The sequence below is a fragment of the Lipotes vexillifer genome, unplaced genomic scaffold, assembly GCF_000442215.2.
Source record: "Lipotes vexillifer unplaced genomic scaffold, Lipotes_vexillifer_v1.1 scaffold1006, whole genome shotgun sequence".
NCBI classification, from domain to species: domain Eukaryota; kingdom Metazoa; phylum Chordata; class Mammalia; order Artiodactyla; family Lipotidae; genus Lipotes; species Lipotes vexillifer.
The window spans coordinates 435,901-457,750 of record NW_006789838.1 but is presented as its reverse complement, the minus strand read 5'-3'; the positions used below and the strand labels follow the sequence as shown (position 1 = coordinate 457,750).

The 21,850-nt window shown below is 41.3% G+C and overlaps 1 protein-coding gene across 1 annotated transcript in view; it reads left to right on the top strand.

The window, feature by feature from the left end:
* Positions 1 to 10,688: 10,688 nt before the first annotated feature.
* FRMD7 (FERM domain containing 7) overlaps positions 10,689 to 21,850 on the top strand; it is a 46,808-nt gene continuing 35,646 nt past the window's right edge. The window contains 1 exon segment of the mRNA XM_007462865.1: positions 10,689 to 10,784. Coding sequence (XP_007462927.1) covers positions 10,689 to 10,784 — 96 coding nt within the window.

Below are 21,850 nucleotides of genomic sequence, written 5' to 3'. Positions count from 1 at the left end.
GCTGCCAACTTGGGCTTCAGTGATTCCTTTTCCTCTCATTGCATGGTTGACAAACTCCCTTTGTGATTGACATGTCTTTAATTTGTTAATGCCTTCAGTTAGATTACTGAGAAGGGCGTCTGACCCCTGAAATGTCCTGGTTTTTTGAAGCTTCTTTGCATATCTGTAATCTGAGATAGGGGGTGCTGATATTTACACATGAACTCTGAGAATATTAGTCAAACTTTTCCTTTCTGAATTTCCAAGAGTCTTTGGGGATGCAGGATAGATATGGGACTCCAGAATTGCTGGAATATGCCCACCAAAGTATAATCCAGTGAAGAAAATGTATTTGGTAAAAACCTCATCTTACTTTTCAAGTCAATTTATTTGATGAAATTGATCACTGTTAAATATCAACAGCATCTCTAGTGTTGCACTTGGTAGGACTCTCCAGAATGATGATGGGAGTGGGTAAGCAGGAGGAGAAACGGAATAAGGTAACGATTTTAAAGATAAGTGAAAATTCCCTGGAGGTCCAGTGGTTAGCACTCCATGCTTCCACTGCAGGGGACATGGATTTGATCCCTGGTTGGGGAACTAAGATCCCACAAGCTGCGTGGCATGGCCAAAAAAATTGAAGATTTTCGTGTTTTAGTTTTGCCTCTTCAACATGGGGACCGGGACTTTTCTGGATAGAAAAAGGGAGGATAAGACCAAAGCTAAGGCTTTTGAGCACTCAGAAAGAATAGAGAAGGTCAGGTTTCTAGCTTTACTAGGAACCTCCCAATAGCCACAGATACCAGTAGTAATAATGAGCATCCTTGGAGGGTGACCTCCTTTTAAGCCTGAACTGTTTGCTTCTCTGAGGTTTAGATGGAGAGTTTTCAAAACAATAATCCCATCACCATACTTGACAGTTCTGTCTGATATGCCTCCTGCCTGCTGCAGTTCTATCTTTGTAGAAGCATAGTGAAGGGGAAGAGCAGCTGTTGTTTGTGAATTCCCAGAAGCACATTTTTTTTTCTTTTTGCAGTACGCGGGCCTCTCAGTGTTGTGGCCTCTCCCATTGTGGAGCACAGGCTCCGGACGCGCAGGCTCAGCGGCCATGGCTCACGGGCCCAGCCGCTCCACGGCATGTGGGATCTTCCAGGACCGGGACACAAACCCGTGTCCTCTGCATCGGCAAGTGGACTCTACCACTGCGCCACCAGGGAAGCCCCCAAAAGCACATTTTATTTTGATGGTTTTTGGAAGCTAAAGTCAAAATAAGAGGTTTGAAACATCTCAAGACTTACATTTACCTGATTGCTAAATGACTGTATTGACCAGCACAGTGGGTACCTAGTGGCTTACCCAGTGAGAGAATATAGTGAGTCAGCTTACCCCATTCCCTTGGGAGCCCATCATAAAGGCCACCAGGCCTCGTTTTCTGAAAGAGGCAGAGGGGAAGCATTGCCAGGACTGAGCACTATTCAAGCTGGATAAGAAAGCCAAGAACTGCTTAGTGATTTTTTTTTATTGGTAGTGGTATTTACCCTTGGGATATTTGTCCAGGAGCTGGTTTTTCAATTTATAATGATGAGGAATCTTTTGTAGTTTTTTCAATAGCAAAATAAATACCCCTCCCCTTCATAAAGAAAAACTCTTTCAACACCAGTGAAATGGAATTGCTCTGGTGTAGCAAAATGTACCTGGATTTGGGGCTACAAAAACTGCACCATTTTAGGCGAGTGATCTTGGGCCAGTCACTTAACCCATTATCTCCCTGAGTTGTGAGGAGTGATATAAAGGATATAATGTATATTTGGAGTCTGATAAAGCAGGACAAAAATTTGACTCTGCTACTTCCAAGCTGTGTGGCCTTGGGCAAGTCACTTAACCTATCTTGGATTTAGTTCTATCAATGCTAAAAACTTGGACTTGGGGTGTCAGGAAAAACTTTCCAAATAATATACCATTTAAGGTGCTGAGTAGGAGCTAAGGAGGTGAAAAGTGGAAGCTAGGGGGAAGGGGGTTGTATGGTGGTCACACAAGGGAAAGATTGAAGACCAATGTGCAAAAGAGAACATGGCACTTTCATGGAAAAAAAAAAAGGGTCAGTGTGAGTGAAGAATGGAGTGTTGAAAGGAAGATAGAGAGTAGCTTGAATTCAAGCTGAAGCAGAGGTGGTCAGCAGTTATATCATTTGGGTCAAGTGGTATATATATGAAGTTTGGGCTTTATCCTGAAGGTGATAGAGAATCACTAAAGAGTTTAAGAAGCTCAAAATGGGGATATTAGCATCTGTTAACTCATTAATTTAAACATTCATTTGCTCATCCAATATTTAATGAAATATGCGTTCTAAGTGCTGGAGATGCCAGGTAGAATTGGAATAATAGTTTCAAGTTCAGTGGCTCCAATTTTAGATAGCCAGCCTCTATCCTAACACATATGCCCAAACATCAATATTCCAGCCCGACAGAGAATGGTGGAGACAGACAGAAAGGATGGATACAAAAGATGTTAATGAGGTAGAATTTCTAGAAGCATTTGATGTCAGCCTGGATACAGGAGGTGAGTTGAGGAGTCTAGATGACATCCAAATTTCTGGCTTAAGTAATGGTTTGGATGGTGGCCTCCATTCACCAAGACAGAGAAACAGAATAAAAGGAGCAAGTTTAGGGTGGGCAAGGAGTTTTGTTTTGGATTTATTGATGGGAATATGGGAAGAGAAATATATCTGGATTTGGGCAGACCTGAGTTCTAGTCTCTGCTCTAAAAAATTTTTAAAGTTTATTTTATTGAAATATAACTGATTTACAATGTTGTGTTAATTTCTGCAGTACAGCAAAGTGATTCAGTTATACATTCTTTTTCATATTCTTTTCCATTATGGTTTATCACAGGATATTGAATATAGTTCCCTGTACTATACAGTAGGACCTTGTTGTTTATCCATCCTATATATAATAGTTTGCATCCGCTAATCACAAACTCCCAATCCACCCCTCCCCAACCTCCCCTCCCGCTTGGCAACCACAAGTCTGTTTTCTATGTCTGTGAGTCTGTTTTTGTTTTGTACATATGGTCATTTGTGTCATATTTTAGATTACACATATAGGTAATTTCATATGGTATTTGTCTTTGTCTGACTTACTTCGCTTAGTATGATAATCTCTAGGTCCATCCATGTTGCTGCAAATGGCATTATTTCATTCTTTTTATGGCTGGGTAATATTCCATTTTCTATATATACCACATTTTCTTTATCCATTCATCTGTTAATGGCTGTTTAGGTTCTTTCCATATCTTGCCAGCTCTAACAATTTTAAGGTGTGGAACATTATGTGAGTCACCTCACCTCTCTGAGGCTGTGCGCTTATCACTAAAATTGCAATGATCATAGCATCTACCTCATGAAATCATTGTAAAGATGAATGAAATACCAGAGGTAAGGTTCCTGATGCAAAGAATGTGCTAAAAGCATGTTAATTCCCCACTCCCTTGCTTAGAGACCTCTTTATTTCTATACTTTGCAAACCAACAGAGAACAGTCTTTCACCCTCAACTTCTTTTGATAACACTTGATGTTGCAGCCCATCTCCAAGCAAAACAGAGCTGTGTTTCCCCTCATTTGCTCTTCCTCTGGGGCTTCCTTGGGGTTAATTCATCCTGCTTTTCTGAGCAGCTTGCCCTTTGCTTAGTCAGCAGCCCCAGGGGATTTGCTCTTCCCCCCTGGAGTCATTAATCCTGAGAGGGTCCATAATAACTGTCTAGAGTTACCTAAAATAATGGTGGGCTTCCTTTAAGGAAGCAGATGGAAATAGCCAAACCCTTTATCTTTAACGACATTTAATTTAAAAATGTTTTAACTTGATACTTTAAAAAAAATTGAGGTATACTTTTCTTTTAAATTGAGGCATAGTTGATTTACAATATTATATTAGTTTCAGGTGTACAACATAGTGATTCACAATTTTTATAGGTTATACTCCATTTGTAGTTATTATAAAATATTGGCTATATCCCCTGTGCTGTACAATATATCCTTGTAGCTTATTTATTTTATACATAGTTTATACCTCTTAATCCCCTACCCCAGTCTTGCCCCTCACCTTTTCCCTCTCCCCACTGAAAACCACTAGGTTGTTTTCTATATCTGAGTCTGTACCTTTTTGTTACATTCACTAGTTTGTTTTCTTTTTTAGATTCCACATATAAGTGGATAAGTGATATCATATAGTATTTGTCTTTCTCCATCTGACTTATTTCACTAAGCATAATACCCTCCAGGTCCATCCATATATATATCACATCTTCTTTATCCATCCATCTGTTAATGGACACTTAGGTTGCTTCCATGTCTTGGCTATTGTAAATAATGCTCCTATGAACACTGGGGTGCATGTATCTTTTCAAATTAGTATTTTTGTTTTCTTTGGATGTATACCCAGGAGTGGAATTGCTGGATCATGTGGTAGTTTTATTTTTAGTTTTTTGAGAAAACTCCATAGTGTTTTTCATAGCGACTGCACCAATTTACATTCCCACCAACAGTGTTCAAGGATTCCCTTTTCTCTACATCCTGGCCCGTGTTTATTTGTGTTCTTTTTGGTGACAGCCATTCTGACAGGTGTGAGGTGATATATCATTGTTTTTTAAAATATTTTTTATTGAAGTATAGTTGACTTACAATATTGTGTTAGTCTCAAGTGTACAGCAAAGTGATTCAGTTACACACACACGCACACACATACACACACACACATATATTCTTTTTCAGATTCTTTTCCATTATAGGTTATTATAAGAAACTTATAGCATAGTTTCCTGTGCTATAAGTAGGCCCTTGTTGTTTACCTATTTTATATATAGTAGTGTGTATATGTTGATCCCAAGCTCTTAATTTATCTCTCTCCCCCGCCTCACCCCTGCTATCCCCTTTGGTAACCATAAGTTTGCTTTCTATGTCTGTAAGTCTGTTTCTGTTTTATAAATAAGTTCATTTGCATCATTTCTTTACATTCCACATATAAGTGATGTCATATGATATTTGTCTTTCTCTGTCAGTATATCTCATTGTTGTTTTGATTAGCATTTCCCTGATGATTAGCAATGTTGAGCATCTGTTCACATGCCTGTTGGCCATCTTTATGTCTTCTTTGGAAAAATGTCTATTCAGGTCTTCTGCTCACTTTTTAACTTGGTTGTTTGTTTGATTGATAGTGAGTTGTATGAGCTGCTCATATATTTTGGATATTAACCCCTTATTGGTCAAATCATTTGCAAATATTTTCTCCCATTCAGTAGGCTGACTTTTCATTTTGTCCATGGTTTCCTTTGCTGTGCAAAAGCTTTTAAGTTTAATTAGGTCCCACTTGTTTATTTTTTATTTTGTTTCCTTTGCCTTAGAAGACAGATCCAAAAAATATATTGCTACAATTTATGTCAAAGACTGTTCTGCCTATGTTTTCTTCTAGGAGTTTTATGGTTTCCAATCTTACATTCAGATCTTTAATCCATTTTGAGTTTATTTTGTATATGGTCTTAGAGAATGTTCTAACTTCATTCTTTTACATGTAGCTGTTCAGTTTTCCCAGCACCACTTATTGAAGAGACTGTCTTTTCTCCATTGTATATTCCTGCCTCCTATGTCATAGATTAATTGACCAAACGTGTGTGGTTTATTTCTGGGCTCTCTATTCTGTCCCATTGATCTGTATGTCTGTTTTTGTACCAGTTGCATACTGTTTTGATTACTGTAGTGTAGCTTTGTAGTGTAGTCTGAAGTCAGGGAGCATGATACTTCCAGCTCTGTTCTTCTTTCTTAAGATTGTTTTGGCTATTTGGGGTTTTTGTGTTTCCATACAAATTTTTAAATTATTTATTCTAGTTCTGTGAAAAATGCTACTAGTATTTTGATAGGGGTCGCATTGTATCTGTAGGTTGCCTTGAGTAGTATGGTCATTTTAACAATATTAATTCTTCCAATCCAAGAACATGGTATATCTTTCCATCTGTTTGCATGGTCTCCAATTTCTTTCATCAGTGTCTTATAGTTTTCTAAGAATAGGTCTTCTACCTCCTTAGGTAAGTTTGTTTTGGTGCAATCATAAATGGAATTGTTTCCTTAATTTATCTTTCTAATACTTCATTTTTAATGTATAGAAATGCAACTTTACCAAATTCATTGATGAGCTCTAGTAGTTTTTTGGTGGCATCTTTAGGATTTTCTATGTATAGTATCATGTCATCTGCACACACTATATCTTGGTGTGGGCCTCTTTGGATTGACTATGTTTGGGACTCTCTGTGCTTCTTGGTCTTGGACACCTGTTTCCTTTCCAAGGTTAGGGAATTTTTCAGTTAATATTTCTTCAAATATGTTCTCTGCCTCTTTCTCTCTCTCTCTTATCCTTCTGGGATCCCTATAATGCAAATGTTAGTATACTTGATGTTATTCTAGAGGTCTCTTAAACTGTCCTCATTTCTCTTCATTCTTTTTTCTTTTCAGCTTCAGTGACTTCCACTACTGTCTTCCAGCTCACTGATCCATTCCTCTGTATCATCTAGTCTACTATTGATTCCTTCTAGTGTATTTTTTATTTCAGTTATCATATTATTCATCTCTAGTTGGTTGTTCTTAACATTTTCTAACTCTTTATTAAAAACTCCTCACTTCTTGATGTTCATCCATTTTTCTCCTGAGCTCTTTGATCATCTTTACAATCATTACCTTGAACTCTTTCTTGGGTAGATTTCCTATCACCACTTCACTTAGTTCTTCTTCTGGGGTTTTATCTTGTTCCTTCATTTGGGATATGCTCCTCTGTCACCTCATTTTGCCTAATTTTCTCTTTATTTCTATGTATCTGATAGGTTGGTTATGTTTCCTGATCTTGGAGAAGTGACCTTTTGTAGGAGATGTCTTATGAATCTGAGCAGTGCACTCCCCTCTAGTCACCAGCTATATGCTCTAGGGGTGCCCCCATGTGGCTGCGTGGGTCCTTCTGTTGTAGCAGGTTGACTACAATGTGTGGTCTCGTAGGTGTGGCTGGCCCTAAGTCTGGTTGGTTGCCAGGTTTTGCCTTGTGTAGAGGCTGCTGGCTGCTGGTTGGTGGGGCTGGGTCACAAGGTGGCTGTCTGTGGAACACCTGGGGCACCAAGGCTAGTGCTGGCTCACTGGAGTCAGGGTCCAGGAGATCCCAGGGCTGGTGCTTGACAACCACAGGGTGAAGCCAAGTCCTGGGGCTAGTGCTGGCCCATTGGTAGGCAGAGCTGAGTCCAGGGGTCTGGCTGCAGGACCCAGGGGTCTCAGAGCTGGTGTTGGCCTGCTGGTAGGTAGGGTCTGGGCTCATCTGGTCCTTGGGCTAGTGCTGGTCTGTTGGTAGGTGGGCTGTGCTGGCAGTCTGTGGTTGTCCTGGAGCTGGAGTCTGCCTGCTGCTGGTGGGTGAGGCTGGTCCCAAGGCTAGAACAGGCTTGCTGTTGAGCAGAGCCAAAGATCCTGGGGCTGGTGCCTGCCCAGTGGTGGGTAGATCTGGGTCCTGGGGTCTCTGGCTGCAGGGCCCAGAGGGTCCCAGGTCTAGTGCCTGTGCAATGGTGTGTGAGGCTGAGTCCTGGGCCCTCTGGTGGATAGGGCCATGTCCAGGGGTGGCTGTGGTCTCAGCTTCTTGCTGGTAGGTGGAGCTGTGTCTCACCGCAGCTAGATGCTTGGCCTGAGGCATCCCAGTAGTACTGGTGTTTACAGGTTGTGGGGGTGGGCGGGGCTGGGTCCTGAGGCTAACGATCCAGAGGGAGGATTCCAAAATGGCATTTGCCTGCACCAGTCTCCACGTGGTAGAAGGACCTCCCAAAAATGGGTGCCGCCAGTGTCTATGTCCCCAGGGTGAGCTCCAGTTGCCTCCTTCCTCTCTGGGTGGCTCTCCAAGATGAGCAGGTGTGTCTGACCCAAGCTCCTTTCACATTACTGCTTTTGCCCTGGGTCCCAGAGCATGTGAGATTTTGTCTGTGCCCTTTAAGAGTGGAGTCTCTATTTCCCACAGCCCCTGGGTCCCCTGAAAGTAAGCCCTGCTGGCCTTCAAAGCCAAATGTTCTGGGGACTTGTCTTCCTGGCACAGGAACCCCAGGCTGGGCAGACCAATGTGGGGTTTAGACCCTTGGATCCTTGGGGAGAACCTCTGCAATTGTAATTATTCTCTTGTTTGTGGGTCACCCACCTAGGGGTATTTGTCTTGACTATGCTGTGACTCCACCCCTCCTACCTGTTTCATTATGGTTCCTTCTTTATATCTTTAGTTATAGAAGATCTTTTCTGGTAGGTTCCAGTCTTTTTCATCAATAGTTATTCTATAAATAGTTGTAATTTTGGTGTGCCCATGAGAGGAGGTGAGCTCAGGGTCTTTCTACTTGGCCATCTTGGCCTCTAGGCCAGTGTGTTTAACTACATTTTAAATTACTCTGTGGTAGCTACTCATAGTAACACTAACACAGTTAATAATAATGATAACTACAATTCTACTGACTACTAATCATGGATAGTATTTGTTAACAGCCTGTGTTCTAGGTGAATTTTGCATGCACTACTTCATGTAATGTTCACACAAATCAAATGAGTGTCACTATCTAGGGTAGTTCCATTACCTGTCTGTGCCTTGGGCTTTCTCATCTATAAAATGGAAATAATATTAGTACCCATTCTATAAGATTGTGACAAAGGTTAAATGAATTAATATATGTAAAACACTTAGAACAGTGCTAGCAAGTGCTATAAAGGTATTTGCTACATTGATGCCTTGTGGAATTTGGCTCCAAATTTAGGTGGTGGATACACATCCTGATACTTATGTCCAAGCAGCAATATTCCAAGCTGATGGGTCCTAGAACATTATTTTTATCTTTATTTTATTGGCATGTAAACCAAGGTGCAGAGAGGTTGACTTATCCAAGGTCACATTGCTATTTAAGTTAATGAGTGAGCTGGGGTTCAAGCCCCAGTCTGTCTAGTTTCAAAACCCTGGCTGAACAGAAACAAACTCACAGACATAGAAAACAAACTTATGGTTACCAAAGGAGAAAGGAGTGGGGAGGGATTAGGAGTTTGAACTTATGGTTACCAAAGGAGAAAGGAGTGGGGAGGGATAAATTAGGAGTTTGGGATTAACATATACACACTACTATATATAAAATAGATAAACAATGAGGACCTACTGTAAAGCACAGGGAACTATATTCAATACCTTGTAATAACCTATAATGGAAAAGAATCTGAAAAAAATATACATATATAGGTATATGTATAACTGAGTCACTTTGCTGTACACCTGAAACTAATTGTAAATAAACTATACTTCAATTTTTAACAAATTTTAAAAAAGAATTGTTTGAAACTATGCATTTAAAAGCATTATGTTTGTATTGTGAAATATAACTTAAATATAAAGCATACATTTATGGAATAAGTTCACACTTCAGAAAAAAATTAAAAACCCTGGCTGGTCATTGGTTTGGTGGTGGGCTTGTGACTCGAGTGGGATTGCTATAATGTGTTGTAAAGCTTCCTGGTTTTCCAGGACATGATAACGTATCCTCTAGTTCCAAGCAGCCTGCCCCACACTAGTTGCACAATCACTGTTTGATGACAGACTGACCAACAGGCTGACCGTATCAGCTCATCCCCACCCCTCTGCCTGTACAAAGTACAATACTCCAAGCAAAGGAGCTTCTAAACCACATCAGAGAAAATCATCCTGAAGTCATAATGTCCCAGGCTAACCAATGTTGACCATTTCTTTGCCAGGGATTTATTTTTCATTGCAGGGGGCCCCAGCTGCCTGATGAATGCCTTTGTTTAAACTCCTGAATTTGCTTTGCCCCTCATAGCCTAAGGTTTGTTGATTCAGAGAATAAATTGAACTGAAAAAGAAAGAAAGTGCTTGTGCTTTGTCTGGCCAGGGGCCAGGTGGAACTGTGGGCCAAATGTGGTTTAGGTGCTGCCTGTCATACCCCTCTAGGGCTCCCATATCGTATCTGCGGTCACCTGGCTGTCAGGCTGTTCTCCTGATGCTTGAGCTCAGAGGAGAGGCCTGGACTCAAGCCTTCCCACTCCACCCCTCTCCTGTCCCTTCTCTTCCCAAGCCCACAGCTGACAGGAAGAGGGAGCCTGAAGCCAAGAACATTCGAGGTGCTGGAGGTGGGGATTGGGGAACTGTCTTTGGAGCTGGGTGGGTGGTGGTTGGGCGTTTGTTCAAGTCTGCACTCATGGGAATCTCTGTGAAGGGTTTCAGTTAGTTGGGGCCTTGCCACCCCTTCACCTTTCAGAATAGTGCAGGGCCCCGCCTGCTGCCTGGGTGCTGGGGAGGACCAGCTGAGGCTCCCTACCCTGTAGCAAGAGCTCTCTGCAGATTTTCTCTCAGAGCGAAACTTGCTCGAGGGCAAGATTCGTCTGGATTCTACAGGAGTTTCTCTCTTTCTATTAAATGTCATTTACTCTGTATTTGCATCCTTATTTGACCAGTCACAAATACAAATATATTACACTAATAAGAGCTTAGCCTTAGCTTGTGGTTTAAGACAGTGAAGTTGTCACTTGCAACTTAGAGACAGAAATTCTTCAAACTGGCAGAGCTGAGTCCAATATCTTGGGGTCAAAAGGGCTTGGCTTGAGGGGCAGAACCACCCAGGAGGTGGCAGGACTGACCCAGCAATTTCCTAAAAGGACCTGGAGCATGTTATCCCAGCAGCAGAGAGCGATGCTGGCCTTTGTGATACTGGGTGCCACTAAGCAGCTGTGTGCCAGACTGTCAGAACTGGAAAAACATTTGGTTAGACCAGTTCTACTGCTGAGAGATCCACCCTGAGCAGATCATTGACACCACAGGAGGTAGGAAGGAATTGGCCAATGAAATGCCAGGGCAAGGCACCACAGGGAAGATCTGTTGAAGGCCGCAGAGCTCAGGAAGCATATGCAAAGTGACAGGCGTTCAGCGGGGCACTTCTCTTCTCTGGGGGCTGTGGAACTCTCTGATGTATAGCTTGCCTGTTCTAAACACAGCTGCTATGCAAAAGCTACAATTATTACCCCCACAGAAGCTTACTCCAGCCTCCTTTTCTTTATTCCCTGTCTTTCTCCTTACCCACTTCCTCCTTCTCTTCTGGGTCCAAGGTGTGGAGCTAGGGTAAAGCGGGGGGTCTGTCTGGGCTAGCTGACCCCAGGCCCTGAAAGCACTTAGGCATGGCGCCTCACCACTAATCGCTGGGCTTAGCTGTCTTAAACAAGAGGTCTTTTGTCCTCTGAGATTCCTTCTATGATGACGAAATTCACTTTTCAACAGACTTAAACAAAGAAAAAGGTTCTCCAGAATTTCATACTCAGAATATTTCAAATGATTTCACGAGAGCTGTCATAAAGTTACTGTCAATAGCCTTCAACGCTATGAGATACCATTTCCTGGCCTATGTTCCAGAAATTTCCACTTACATTATTTCATACAATCATTAGTTAATAAGTGTGTTAAATAGGTATTACTATCCTGCTTCATTCATTCGTCACTCATTTAACAACTTCTTATGAGCCCTCATTGCTTCCATACACTGGGTTGGCTAATGAGGATGCAGAGAAAAATAAGAAATAGTACCTGACCTCAAAGACAGCATAGTTTAGTGGAAGAATCAGAACATAAAAAACCAGGTACACTACAGTATGATCTATACAAGCGCAGTGGCAAAGAGTTTTTAATGGCACAACAGGAGAGGGGCACCTAACCCAGATTGAAGTGTGTTTGTTGCGGGGATGGTCAGACAGGTTTCTCTGGTGGCACAGTGGTTAAGAACCTGCCTGCCAATGCAGGGGACACACGTTCCAGCCCTGGCCTGGGAAGATCCCACATGCCGCGGAGCAGCTAAGCCCGTGCACCGCAACTACTGAGCCTGTGCTCTAGAGCCCGTGAGCCACAACTACTGAGCCCACATGCCACAACTACTGAAGCTCATGCTCCTAGAGCCTGTGCTCCTGCATAGAGGGAGAAGATATCTAACCTGAGCCTGAATGACCAGTACTAATTATATAGATGTGTTGGGGGAATAGAAGGGAGCAGAGTTGAAGGTTGGTCCAGGCAAAGGTAGAATCATCGGGAAAGGCCAGTGGAGACACTCAATCTGATTGGATCTTAAAACTGAGGGCAGAGAGTGCTACGAGGAAGGTGAGAGACAGCCATGAAATGGGAAAGATAAGCATGGGTCAAGTCATAAAATGAATTTTTCATATGAAGAAATTAAGGTTCAGCAAGGTTAACTATGAGACCATGGTCATACAACTGCAAGCAAGTACTTGAGCCAGGATTTAGAAGTAGATGTATTGACTGAAGAGTCCCAACTCTTTCTCCTATAGACTGCTGCCTCATCCCCAGGAATTCTCATACCCAGTATGAGACTTCTCATACGCAGTAGGAAACTCCTTTCACTGCTTTAGCAAGCAAGGCCCATCACTGTCATGAATCTTTTCCACAATATTTGTTTGTCTTTCAGTATTTAATTCCAATTTTACACAAAAATTAAACATCTTAGAATTTAATTTAAAATCTCAAACAAAAATAGGACAAACAACTAGCAATACAACCTAAATAAGCTGAGGGATTCAATTTCTGGAAAAACTTATCCTAAGAATATGATTAAGGTTGTGTGCAAAGATGGACGTACATCTTTGTGTGCTGAGATGTCTGTCTTAGTGTTGTTTGTAATATCTCAAAGGAGAAAAACATTTACGTGTTCCATAAAATAGTTTCCTATACAGTAACAAATGATAATGTTAATAACATAATGCAAAGTTTTTTAAAAATTGGTCACCCCAAAGTGTGATTGTGCATTGAGAATTATCTCAGTATTTCTGTACCTGAATAAAGCTTTACACTAAGGTCTTAATACTGTCCATCTCTTGATGGATGGGATTACAAGCACTTTATTTCTTCTTCTTGCTTTTTGTTTCTTTTTTACCCTGATTTTCAATGAGCATATTTCTGAATGAGGGAAAAGGTTCAAAAACAAAACAGTGAAAGAAACTTCACTTAAAAATGGCTGCTGGAGACCTTCAAGATGGCAGAAGAGTAAGATGTGGACACCACCTTCCTCCCCACAAATACATCAGAAATACATCTACATGTGGAACAACTCTTACAGGACACCTACTGAATGCTGGCAGAAGACGTCAGACTTCCCAAAAGGCAAGAAACTCACCCACGTACCTGGGGAGGGCAAAAGAAAAAAGAAAAAACAGAGACAAAAGTATAGGGACAGGACCTGCACCTCTGGGAGGGAGCTGTGAAGGAGGTAAGGTTTCCACACACTAGGAAGCCCCTTCACTGGTGGAGACGGAGTGCGGGTGGGGGGAAGCTTCAGAGTGACCGAGGAGAGTGCAGCAACAGGGGTGTAAAAGGTAAAGCAGAGAGATTCCTGCACAGAGGATCGCTGCCAACCAGCACTCACCAAACTGAGAGGCTTGTCTGCTCCCCCGCCGGGGTGGGTGGGGGCTGGGAGCTAAGGCTCAGGCTTCGGAGGTCGGATCCCAGGGAGAGGACTGGGGTTGGCTGCGTGAACACAGCCTGAAGGGGGTTAGTGCACCACAGCTACCCGGGAGGGAGTCTGGGAAAAAGTCTGGACATGCCTAAGAGGCAAGAGACCATTGTTTCCGGGTGCGCAAGGAGAGGGGATTCAGAGCACCGCCTAAATGAGCTTCAGAGACAGGCGTGAGCCGCAGCTATCAGCCCGGACCCCAGAGACGGGCATGAAACGCTAAGGCTGCTGCTGCAGCGACCAAGAAGCCTGTGTGCGAGCCCAGCTCACTATCCACACCTCCCCTCCCGGGAGCCTGTGCAGCCCGCCATTCAAGGGTCCCGTGATTCAGGGACAGCTTCCCTGTGAGAACGCGTGGCACACCTCAGGCTGGTACAGTGTCATGCTGGCCTCTGTAGCCGCAGGCTCACCCCGTATTCTGTACCCCTCCCTCCCCCCAGCCTGAGTAAGCCATAGCCCCCTAATCAGCTGTTCCTTTAACCCCATCCTGTCTGGGTGGGAACAGATGCCCTCAGGTGACCTACATGCAGAGGTGTGGCCCATCCAAAGCTGAACCCCGGGAGCTGTGCGAACAAAGAAGAGAAAGGGAAATCTCTCCCAGCAGCCTCAGGAGCAGCGGATTAAGTCTCCACAATCAACTTTATGCACTCTGCATCTGTGGAATACCTGAATAGACAATGAATCATCCAAAACTGAGGCAGTGGACTTTCGGAGCAACTGTGGAATTGGGGCTTGCTTTCAGCATCTAATTTGTTTCTGGTTTTATGCTTATCTTAGTTTAGTATTTAGAGTTTATTATCATTGGTAGATTTGTTTATTGATTTGGTTGCTCTCTTTTTTCTTTATATATATCTATATCTATATCTATATATACTTTTTTTTTGTCTGTATAGCTTTGCTTTTACCATTTGTCCTAGGGTTCTGTCTTTTTCTTTTATTATGTTTTAATTTTGTTTTATTTTTAACAATTTTTTTTATTTTTTAATAACTTTATTTTATTTTATTTTTTCTCTTTCTTTCTTTCTTTTTTTCTCCCTTTTCTTCTAAGCCATGTGGCTGACAGGGTTTTGGTGCTCCAGCTGGGTGTCAGGCCTGTGCTTCTGAGGTGGGAGAGCTGAGATCAGGACATTGGTCCACCAGAGACCTCCCGGCTCCATATAATAACAAACAGTGAAAGCTCTCCCAAAGATCTCCACCTCAATGCTAAGACCCAGTTCCACTCAACAACCAGCAAGCTACACTGCTGGACACCCTATGCCAAACAACTAGGAAGACAGGAACACAACCCCACCCATTAGCAGAGAGGCTGCCTAAAATCATAAGGTCACAGACACTCCAAAACACACCACCAGACATAGTCCTGCCCACAAGAAAGACAAGATCCAACCTCATCCACCAGAACACAGGCACTAGTCCCCTCCACCAGGAAGCCTACACAAGCCACTGAACCAACCTTAGCCACTGGGGGCAGACACCAAAAACATTGGGAACTATGAACCTGCAGGCTGCGAAAAGGAGACCCCCAAACACAGTAAGTTAAGAAAAATGAGAAGACAGAGAAAAGCACAGCAGATGAAGGAGAAAGGTAAAAAGCCACCAGATCTCACAAATGAAGAGGAAATAGGCAGCCTACCGGAAAAAGAATTCAGAGTGATGATAGTAAAGGTGATTCAAACTCTTGGAAATAGAATGGAGAAAATACAAGAAACGTTTAACAAGGACCTAGAAGAACTAAAAAGCAAACAAACAATGATAATAACACAATAAATGAAATTAAAAATTCGCCAGAAGGAATTAATAGCAGAATAACTGAGGCAGAAGAATGGATAAGTGACCTGGAAGATAAAATAGTGGAAATAACTACTGCAGAGCAGAATAAAGAAAAAAGAATGAAAAGAATTGAGGACAGTCTTAGAGACCTCTTGGCGAATTTTAAATGCACCAACAATCGAAATAAAGGGCTCCCAGACAAAGAATAGAAAAAGAAATGGACTGAGAAAATATTGGAAGAGATTGTACTTGAAAACTTCCCTAGTATGAGAAAGGAAATAGTCAATAACGTCCAGGAAGTGCAGAGAGTCCCATACAGGATAAATCCAAGGAGAAACATACCAAGACACGTATTAATCAAACTATCAAAAATTAAACACAAAGAAAAAAAAAGCAGCAAGGGAAAAACAACAAATAACATATAAGGGAATCCTCATAAGATGTTTCAGCAGAAACTCTGTGAGCCAGAAGGAAGTGGCAAGACATACTTAAAGTGATGAAAGGGAAAAACCTACAACGAAGATTACCCTACCCAGCAAGGATCTCATTCAGATTCAACAGAGAAATTAAAAGTTTTACAGACAAGCAGAGGCTAAGAGAATTCAGCACCACCAAACCACCTTCACAACAAATGCTGAAGGAACTTCTCTAGGCAGGAAACACAAGAGAAGAAAAAGACCTACAATAACAAACCCAAAACAATTAAGAAAATTGTAATAGGAACATACATATTGATAATTACCTTAAATGTAAATGAATTAAGTGCTCCCACTAAAAGACGTAGACTGGCCGAATAGATACAAAAACAAGACCCATATATATGCTGTTTACAAGCGACCCACTTCAGACCTAGGGACACATAGCCACTGAAAGTGAGGGGATGGAAAAAGATATTCCATGCAAATGGAAATCAAAAGAAAGCTGGAGTAGCAATTCTCATATCAGACAAAATAGACTCTAAAATAAAGACTATTAAAAGAGACAAAGAAGTACACTACATAATGATCAAGGGATCAATCCAAGAAGAAGATACAACAATTGTAAATATTTATGCACCCAATATAGGAGCACCTCAATACATAAGGCAAATGCTAACAGCCATAAAAGGGGAAGTCGACAGTAACACACTCATAGTAGGGGACTCTAACACCCCACTTTCACCAATGGACTGATCATACAAAATGAAAATAAATAATGAAAGACAAGCTTTAAATGATACACTAAACACGATGGACTTAATTGATATTTATAGGACATTCCATCCAAAAACAACAGAATACACTTTCTTCTCAAGTGCTCATGGAACATTCTCCAGGATAGATCATATCTTGGGTCACAAATCAAGCCTTGGTAAATTTAAGAAAATTGAAACTGTATCAAGTATCTTTTCTGACCACAACGCTATGAGGCTAAATATCAATTACAGGAAAAAATTTGTAAAAAATACAAACACAGGGAGGCTAAACAATACACTACTTAATAACCAAGAGATCCATGAAGAAATGAAAGAAGAAATCAAAAACTCCCTAGAAACAAATGACAATGAAAACATGATGACCAAAATCCTATGGGATGCAGCAAAAGCAGTTCTAAGAGGGAAGTTTACAGCAATACAATCCTACCTCAAGAAACAAGAAACATCTCAAATAAACAACTTAACCTTACACCTAATGCAATTAGAGAAAGAAGAACAAAAAACCTCCAAAGTTAGCGGAAGGAAAGAAATCATAAAGATCAGATCAGAAATAGATGAAAAAGAATCAAAGGAAATGATAGCAAAGATCAATCAAACTAAAAGCTTGTTCTTCGAGAAGATAAACAAAATTGATAAACCACTAGCCAGACTCACCGAAAAAAAAAAAAAAAAGGGAGAAGACTCAAATCAATAAAATGAGAAATGAGGGCTTCCCTGGTGGCGCAGTGCTTGAGAGTCCGCCTGCCGATGCAGGAGACGCGGGTTCGTGCCCCGTTTCGGGAAGATCCCACATGCCGCGGAGCGGCTGGGCCCGTGAGCCATGGCCACTGAGCCTGCGCGTCCGGAGCCTGTGCTCCGCAAATGGGAGAGGCCACAACAGTGAGAGGCCCGCATAACGCAAGGAAAAAAAAAAATAAAAAAATAAAAAAATAAAATAAAATAAAATAAAATGAGAAATGAAAAAGAAGTAACAACTAACTCTGCAGAAATACAAAGGATCATGAGAGATTACAAGCAACTATATGCCAATAAAATGGACAACCTGGAAGAAATGGACAAATTCTTAGAAAGGCACAACCTTCCAAGACTGAACCAGGAAGAAATAGAATATATGAACAGACCAATCACAAGCACTGAAATTGAAACTGTGATTAAAAATCTTCCAACAAACAAAAGCCCAGGACCAGATAGCTTCACAGGCGAATTCTATCAAACATTTAGAGAAGAGCTATCACCTATCCTTCTCAAAATCTTCCAAAATATAGCAGAAGGAGGAACACTCCCAAACTCAGTCTATGAGGCCCCCATAACCCTGATACCAAAACCAGACAAAGATGTCACAAAGAAAGAAAACTACAGGCCAATATTACTGATGAACATAGATGCAAAAATCCTCAACAAAATACTAGCAAACAGAATCCAACAGAACATTAAAAGGATCATACACCATGATCAATTGAGGCTTATCCCAGGAATGCAAGGATTCTTCAAAATAAGCAAATCAATAAATGTGATACACCATATTAACAAACTGAAAGATAAAAACCATATGATCATCTCAATAGATGCAGAAAAAGCTTTTGACAAAATTCAACACCGATTTATGATAAAAAACCCTCCAGAAAGTAGGCATACAGGGAACTTACCTAAACATAATAAAGGCCATATATGTCAAACCCACAGCCAACATCGTTCTCAATGGTGAAAAATTGAGACCATTTCCACTAAGATCAGGATGAGGACAAGTCTGTCCACTCTCAGCACTATTATTCAACATAGTTTTGGAAATTTTAGCCACAGAAATCAGAGAAGAAAAAGAAATAAAAGGAATCCAAATTGGAAAAGAAGAAGTAGAGCTGTCACTGTTTGTGGATGACATGACACTATACATAGAGAATCCTAAAGACTGTACCAGAAAACTACTAGAGCTAATCAATGAATTTGGTAAAGTAGCAGGATAAAAAATTAATGCACAGAAATCTCTTGCATTCCAATACACTAATGATGAAAAATCTGAAAGAGAAATTAAGGAAACACTGCCATTTACCATTGAAAAATATAGAATAAAATACCTAGGAATAAACCTACCTAAGGAGACGAAAGACCTGTGTGCAGAAAGCTATAAGACACTGATGAAAGAAATTAAAGGTGATACAAACAGATGGAGAGGTATACCATGTACTTGGATTGGAAGAACCAACATTGTGAAGATGACGATACTACCCAAAGCAATCTACAGATTCAGTGCAATCCATATCAAACTATCAATGGCATTTTTCACAGAACTAGATCAGAAAGATTCACAATTTGTATGGAAAAACAAAAGACCCCAAATAGCCAAGGCAATCTTGAGAAAAAAATCGGAGCTAGAGCAATCAGGTTCCCTGACTTTAGACTATATTACAAAGCTACAGTAATCAAGACAGTATGGTACTGGCACAAAAACAGACATATAGATCAATGCAACAGGATAGAACGCCCAGAGATAAACCCATGCACATATGGTCACCTTATTTTTGATAAAGGAGGCAAGAATATACAATGGAGAAAAGACAGCCTGTTCAATAAGTGGTGCTGGGAAAACTGGACAGCTACATGTAAAAGAATGAATTTAGAACACTCTGTAGCATCATATATAAAAATAAACTTGAAATGGATTAAAGACCTAAATGTAAGGCCAGACACTATAAAACTCGTAGAGGAAAACCTAGGCAGAACACTCTATGACATAAATGACAGCAAGATCCTTTTTGACACACCTCCTAGAGAGCTGGAAATAAGAACAAAAATAAACAAATGCTACCTAATGAAACTTAAGAGCTTTTGCACAGCAACAGAAACCATAAACAAGACGAAAAGACAACCTTCAGAATGGGAGAAAATATTTGCAAATGAAGCAACTGACAAAGGATTAATCTCCAAAATTTACAAGCAGCTCATGCAGCTCAATATCAAAGAAACAAACAAACAACCCAATCCAAAAATGGGCAGAAGACCTAAATAGACATTTCTCCAAAGAAGATATACAGATTGCCAACAAACACATGAATTAATGCTCAACATCACTAATCATTAGAGAAATACAAATCAAAAGTACAATGAGGCATCACCTCACACCAGCCAGAATGGCCATAATAAAAACATCTACAAACAGTAAATGCTGTAGAGGGTGTGGAGAAAAGGGAGTCCTCTTGCACTGTTGGTGGGAGTGTAAATTGATACAGCCACTATGGAGAACAGTATGGAGATTCCTTAAAAAACTACAAATAGAACTACCATATGCCCAGCAATCCCACTACTAGACATATACCCTGAGAAAACCATAATTCAAATAGAGCCATGTACCACAATGTTCATTGCAGCACTGTTTACAGTAGCCAGGACATGGAAGCAACCTAAGTGTCCATCAACAGATGAATGGATAAAGATGTGGCACATACATACAATGGAATATTACTCAGCCATAAAAAGAAATAAAATTGAGTTATGTGCAGTGAAGTGGATGGACCTAGCATCTCTCATACAGATTGAAATAAGTCAGGAAGAGAAAAACAAATGCTGTATGCTAACACATAGATATGGAATCTAAAAGAATATAAAAGGTTCTGAAGAACCTAGGGTCAGAACAGGAATAAAGACACAGATGTAGAGAATGGACTTGAGGACATGGGGAGGGGGAAGGGTAGGCTGGGACGGAGTGAGAGAGTGGCATGGATTTATCTATACTGCCATATGTAAAATGGATAGCTAGTGGGGAGCAGCTGCATAGCACAGGGAGATCAGCTCAGTGCTTCGTGACCACCTAGAGGGGTGGGATAGAGAGGGTGGGAGGGAGGGAGACACAAGAGGGAGGAGATATGGGGATATATGTATATGTAAAGCTGATTCACTTTTTTATAAGGCAGAAACTAACACTCCATTGTAAAGCAATTATACTCCAATAAAGTTGTTAAAAATACAAAAGAAACAAAAAAATGGCTGCTGCATAAGCAGTCAAAATAGAGGCTCCACTCAAAGTGGCACCTGCCCCCCAAATATCAACCCCATTGCCCACTAGCCCACAATTACTACTCACTTCCTTTCCAGCCTAAATAGTAATGATACTAGCTAATATATATACAAAGAATGTTTATCATTTACTAGGTACTAATGTAGAGTTTACATATATTAACTCACTGAAACCCTCAATGGAGTATCCCTGTTTGACAGATGAGCAAACTGGGCAGAGAGGTGAAGTAGCTTGCCCAAAGTCACGGAGTAGTAAGTGGTAGAAACAGGATTTGAATGGGGCACTGTGGGTTAAGAGCCCACGCACTCGACCACTATAATCTCTTTAATGTTTGTTTTTCAATAGCCACTGTGTTGGAGTTATCTCGGTATTTCACATCTTAAGCAGTTAGCTCTTATGTGTGTTGGGAGTGGTGATGCAGACACAACAAGGTTGGCTGTTTCAGGGAAAAAATGACCTGATGTAAGGAGGACCTGAAAGAGCTGTTGGGGAGCTTTCAGGGGACAGCTGAACAATGGAAACGGTTCAGAGACATGAACAGGGTTAGAGCGATAAGGTATAGGGCATCTGAGAATCGCACGAAGCCAAAAAAGCTAGGTCCTTCTTTGGGGCTCAACGTGGAGGGGGGTTATGCACCCAAAAGGACACAGTAGGTTCTTTTAATTCAGTGACATCAGTGACAGTCTGTAGTATGGTCTGTACTATAGTTAACCAGAAACATAGTAGATGCTCAATAACTATCTGCTGAAGCAATGAAAGATTGAATTCTCTCATTTCAATGAAAGAATACCATGCCTTTCTTTCTTGTACATTAGAATTTTAGATGTGCAGTATTTAATAAAATATATGAATTAACATTTTTCTGGGCTTGGTTGTGCTTGTCCCTGAGTACTGCTAGAGAATCCCAGACAACTGTTTTGAGTTACACACCCTAACCATAGATCCACTGTATTGAAGTAGCCTTGTGGAGGGAGGACGGCAGTGTTCTGCAAACCTGGTATCAGCCCAGACTAAGCCAGAATGAGAGGAGTGTGCGACTCTTAGGCTTTGGGTTGTAGAGCCTAAGTCTCCCCAAGGCCCACAGGAGGGAGTTAGCACTCAGGACTTCCATGACTGTATGCCAGGGTAGCTGGGAGGAAAGGGTTAAAAGGCTGCAAGCAGGCCCAGGAGTTAAGTTATATTGCTAAACCACAATCTTCTATGGTGTGCACAACAGAGGTGGAGACTACTCAAGGGGAGAGCAGAGCTGAGTGGAGCCTAGCCCATGGGCATTGTAGGTCCAATCCAGAACCAAACAGCAGGAACCCAAGTAAACAGACTAAGTGAACAAGGGTCGAGAACTAAGGCAG